The sequence below is a fragment of the Octopus bimaculoides genome, chromosome 23, assembly GCF_001194135.2.
Source record: "Octopus bimaculoides isolate UCB-OBI-ISO-001 chromosome 23, ASM119413v2, whole genome shotgun sequence".
Taxonomy (NCBI): domain Eukaryota; kingdom Metazoa; phylum Mollusca; class Cephalopoda; order Octopoda; family Octopodidae; genus Octopus; species Octopus bimaculoides.
In genome coordinates, this window is record NC_069003.1 from 32,851,826 (window position 1) to 32,857,042 (window position 5,217).

At 36.7% G+C, this 5,217-nt stretch overlaps 1 protein-coding gene across 3 annotated transcripts in view; it reads left to right on the forward strand.

The window, feature by feature from the left end:
- Positions 1–1,296: 1,296 nt before the first annotated feature.
- Positions 1,297–5,217, forward strand: part of LOC106879849 (kynurenine/alpha-aminoadipate aminotransferase, mitochondrial) — a 17,943-nt gene continuing 14,022 nt past the window's right edge. The window contains exon 1 of one of the 3 annotated variants that reach the window (XM_014929564.2): positions 1,297–1,549. In XM_014929564.2, coding sequence (XP_014785050.1) covers positions 1,498–1,549 — 52 coding nt within the window. In that variant the 5' untranslated portion in view covers positions 1,297–1,497. Of the gene's footprint in view, positions 1,550–1,934; positions 2,240–2,344; positions 2,435–5,217 lie in introns of those variants that run through there. The other 2 variants (XM_014929566.2, XM_014929565.2) reach the window with 2 other exon arrangements.

A 5,217-nucleotide genomic window follows, 5' to 3' on the forward strand; every position in this document is an offset into this window, starting at 1 on the left:
TTCCAGAAAGTTATGAGGGAGAAAATGTCCGAGGATACCCCCACCTCCGGTTTTCCGGACCAAAAAAAGTGTTTTGTGGCATATTAGGAGGTCACTGTAATTCATTCAACGAAAAAAGAAAAAAAAAAAAAAAATCAATGATTCCGGGATAGGGAGGGATCCGGTTTCGCACCCACCCCTCTTTTCTGAACAAAATTAAGGGGTTTTCGGCACATTAAGAGGTCAGGGTACTTGATTCCACGCAAAAAAAAAAAAAAAAATCCGAGGTTTTTTTTTTTTCTTAGTGAAACGCGTGCGGGTGTATTTCCCAAAATTTACCGTTGACTTTGCCTTCCATCCTTTCAGGGTCGGTAAAATAAGCCCCAGCTGCGCACTAGGGTCGACAGAATCGACTAAACTGCTTCCCTCAAAATTTCAGGCATTGTGTCTATAGAAAGAAAACAATATTACTGTATAAATTTGTGGATGTCGTTATTTAGCACTAAGTCAGCTCTGATCAAGTAGAACTATAATCAATTATATTCCATTCGTGACCAACCTTATCCCTTTTCTTTTTTCTTTTGGTAAGGTGCAGGAGTTCTTGGTTGTGCCGTTTTGTGACATAGGCACATCGAGCAGTCGTCCAGGACCCCTATAGGTCTAGGGTCCTAATTCTAATCTGTGTACCCTGTGGCTTGCTAATAAATAAATACAATAGGACTCAGTGCCAGGGCCGTCATTGCAGCATCATTGGCCCCGGGGGAAAATAAATGCAATGGAGCCCGATAATATTTATTTATTGACAGCAAGACACATTATACGAGTCTAGGACATTTACCATCCCCCCAAGGACAATAACCCCCCACCAGGAAAATTACTCCTGAGGACAACAAATGATTATTTAAAACTTCTTAATATATTGGAGAAGGAGGGTCATTAATTGAGTGGGGGTGTAATTGTCCTATGAGGGAGGGGTAATTGTCCTGATACGTAGCATACCTAGATTAGAATTGGGCGCCTAGAGCTGCGGGACCCTGGGCAACTGCTCAGTGTGCCTATGCCTTAATTTTTCCGGGGGCCTATAATACTGTTTATACGACTCTGGTTCTAGGCTCAGTGCCAGTGCACTCAGGAGCATGTTATCAAGTGAAACGTAGGCGGCGAGCTGGCAGAACTGTTAGCACGCCGGACAAAATGCCTAGCGGCATTTCGTTCTGAGTTCAATTTCCTCTGCGGTCGATTCTGCCTTTCTTCCTTTCAGGGTCAATAAAATAAGTAACACTAAAGTACTCGGCTCGTTGTAATCGATCTCCTTCTCCCCTCTCAAAAACTGCAGGCCCGCCGTCAAAATTTGAAATCATTAACCAATGAAACGATTGGGCGTGATTTGAAGGAAATTTGTTTATTCACAGTAAATTGAACAACTATGTTGAGGTTATTTTGTCGGATCTTATACGAGTTCAGGGTGTGGCTTGGATGTTGTTCTGCTAACCCAGTCGAGTTAACTGCAACATAGTTATGTGCAGCAAGTCGAGCAGCGACGGGGCTCCCGCCCTCGATCAATCCAAAGGTAAGCAAATCTAAGACATTTTTTTTATATATAAAATTAATTAAACCGTGTTTGGATTTTGAAGCGAAATCAATAACAAATATCAAGATTATTATTATGGTTGTGTGAATAATTTAAACAAAAAAAGTCCCAAATTAAATTTTAATTGCAAGTAGAATTAACCCTTCCCTGTGGATTATGTTTCGTAATGATTAATATTTCTCAATCATTAAGTATTATTTAAACATTTAAAATTGCTTGTTAATAATTCTATGAATGAGAGAAAATCATATAAATGTCAGGATATATATATATATATATATACAAACAGCGATCATTGAGAATCGTTTACTTCATTTTTCTGTCATGTGGCTACAATACATGTGCAACACCGTAATATTTGTTGTTGTGATGTAAGCAGTCTCTGCTTTCAATAATTAGATTTTCGAGATAATAAAAGTTAACGTGATATATTATACGATCTTGCGCTTGAAATATTGAATTCTCCTCGATAATATATATACGAAAGAGAGAGAGAGAGAGAGAGAGAGAGAAGAAAGAAAGATCCTCTGTATCCTAATCGCTTGTGATTGTAACAATGTTTACGATTTCGATACTACAGACGTGAGAAAGTACGTGTTGTTCTGCTAATGCAATCAAGTTTACCGCTTTGCTTATTTCACTTAAAAGACACATATATATAATCGACAGGTGAGTGGAGAATTATTTTTAAATCGGTGTCTCATATATATATATATATATATGTATGTATGTATGTATGTTTCATACTTGTTAATGTGATGGATGTTAATTGCCTTCTTCGAGGCCGATGTCCTGTTTAACCTTTATTTTATTTTAACATCTGTTATCAAAACTCCGTAAGAGGGACATGTCGGATGGAAACAGGTTTCGTAAACATTTATACTGCGTTATCTTATGGATGATTGAGTATTTTACAAAAATTCTGTTATCTGTTTATCTAAATCTATACCTCTACTCGGCTTGAATATACTTCAAGGGGAGGATGAGTAGCGATCACGACCTTTGCAGCGTTTTTGATTCTGATGGTTGGTGGTGAGAAAGGGGCTAAAAAAAAAAATCTAAATCTGTTGATGTTTTGGTAACTAGGTATACAGTAAAACTGTATCCAGCATTAACGCGCGGCTGTCAAAGAGGGGTCCATCAGGGTTGAGCGAGTTGAACAGCTGGGGATTCCGGGATACAGTAAAACCCCAAATTCGGACAGACTATTATGCACGCATATATATATATATATTTTGTTGGGTGGGTGGGGTTATGCAGCCCTTATTTTGGTTATATTTATGAATATAACAAAACAAAAAGAAATATATATTTTTGGTTAAATTTAAATTCTTTTTATGAATTTCTTAATCAATTAAGTATAATATGAGTGCAAAGTTAATAATATTACATCACACACGGGATATATATATATATACAGTTTGCGTTTCCAAAATTTCTAATTCCTCACTCATGAAAGAATAAATTCACCATTAAGTGGTTTTTACAGTCGTTCTTCATTACGAAACACTTCCTAAATGTTATGCTCACTTAACGATTTTCTTTCCCCTCGTCTTTCTTTTTGCATGCCATTTCTTCAGCCTGTTTTCTTTCACGAAAAAAAAAAACAAGTCTTTCTTTATTTTCTTCAGTTAGTTTGAATTTTAGTAGACGAGGTCCCACGAGTTTAAAAAATGGAACACGAGTCAGTCTGAATTTTCGTTCACATTCTGCTGTTGCACCGGAATTGCACTTACAACTGTTTGCAACTGCAGAAAATGTACGGAAACTATCTCCCTGTTTTGATGTATCTGACTTTAATAAAATATAGTCATATGAACCTTTTTATATTCAGAAGAGGGTCGGATCTAACAGATCAAACTGCCTTTGGGACTAATAGCTACCTTCATATAGCTATATACTTAAACCCGTGCAAACACGAAAAGCTTCTGCCTATATAATTAACGTGCCAGTGACATACTTAACTGTGCACGGTATTCACAATATTAGTAATGCTTTTAGATCTTGCTAAATAGCACTTAATGTTCACATCTCAAGACATAATGGCCACAACAACTCGTACACAGCGTGCACACTTTCTAACGGTTCCCTTTTCACGTGTTCGGTTTGCTTTTTCATTTATTGTGTTCCACGTCACGATCTCAAGTATTTTAAAAGGTTAATATGTCAACATCACAGCACAACCGCCCACAAATAGCGCGCAATTTTGATGTCTTCAGGGCACTTTATAATAAATTCTTTCTACTCTAGAGTAGACATAAGGCTTGAAATTTTGGTGAAGGGTACAAGTCGATTACATCGATCCCAATACGCAACAGGTGCATTCTTTTTTTTATTTTTTTTAAAAAAAACGATTTTGAAAGGCAGAGTCAACATCGGTGGAATTTGAACTTAAAATCTCAAAGCGGAGGAAATACCGTTGAGCATTTTATCCAACGCGGTAACGATTCTGCCAACTCGCCATCTTACAACACTATGTAATAAAACAATATCATCTCTCAAAAACTATTCATATAAAGCTTGAAGAATTTTTAACTAGGTCCAAGGACACAAATTTAGTGGTGGGTGTGATTAGGTTAACTTGACCCCAGTTCTTGACTAATATTTCTTCCAGTCCGGAAGGACAGACGGCAAAGCTGATTGCAATGGAATTTGAACCCAAAACGTAAAGGGCCAAGCTTTTTGTCCAACCCTCTAATGCTTCTCCAAACCGAATGCCCTCATACAAAGTTAAAATGAATGACTTTGTTGCCCAAGTTCCAAGACATCATTTGTAGTATTATTTTGAAGCGATTCAAGGTGGCGAGCTGGTTGAATCGTTAGCATGCCGGACAAAGTGCTTTGTGTTATTTTGTCCGTCTTTATGTTCCGCGTTCAAATTCTGCCGAGGTTGATTTTGCCTTTCGTTTTGATAAAATAAGTACTAGTCTAGTGCTGGGGTGAATGTAACCGGCTAGCCCCCACTCCCCCTAATTTTCCTATACTAGAAAGACTTATTTTGAAACGATACGGCAGCATCTCCAAAGAAAATCGTTTCCAAGAAAATTGCGTAATAGATTCACACACACACACATATATAATAGGCCTATTCTGAAGGTTGACAAAATCTATTCATTAATTGATAAAGTTTAAATCCTGAGTTATCTTGACAGCTCATTTCAGTTGGGTTTAATATTATCATTTTTTGAGGAGACAATGGGTCATTAAACTTTCAAAACTGTTAATCACCACGTGAATGAATAAATATTCACTTGGTGTATTGCGATTCCTGCAACACACTTCATATCTTCTCAATACGTTGCGTGTAATTTTTTTTTTTTTTTTTACAATCCAGTCTCTATATTCTCAGATTGTGTGTTTTAACCAATAGTGTATATTCTAATATTATATAACACTTTATATAGTCTCTATAACATTGTATTATCTAACGCGGATTCCTCAATTATCGGACCACGGATCATTTGGTATCGAACCGCACAAAAAGAGTAAATTTTAAGATTTAATTTTCTGTTTTATTCACTATCGCAGTATGTATTATATTTGTAACAGACATGGGTTAATGCTTATTTTAACTCCCGGTCACAAAAACAAAAGAAAAAGTGTAATAGGTGTGAAACAAAAAGTGTATTAAACGAATATGAAAACAA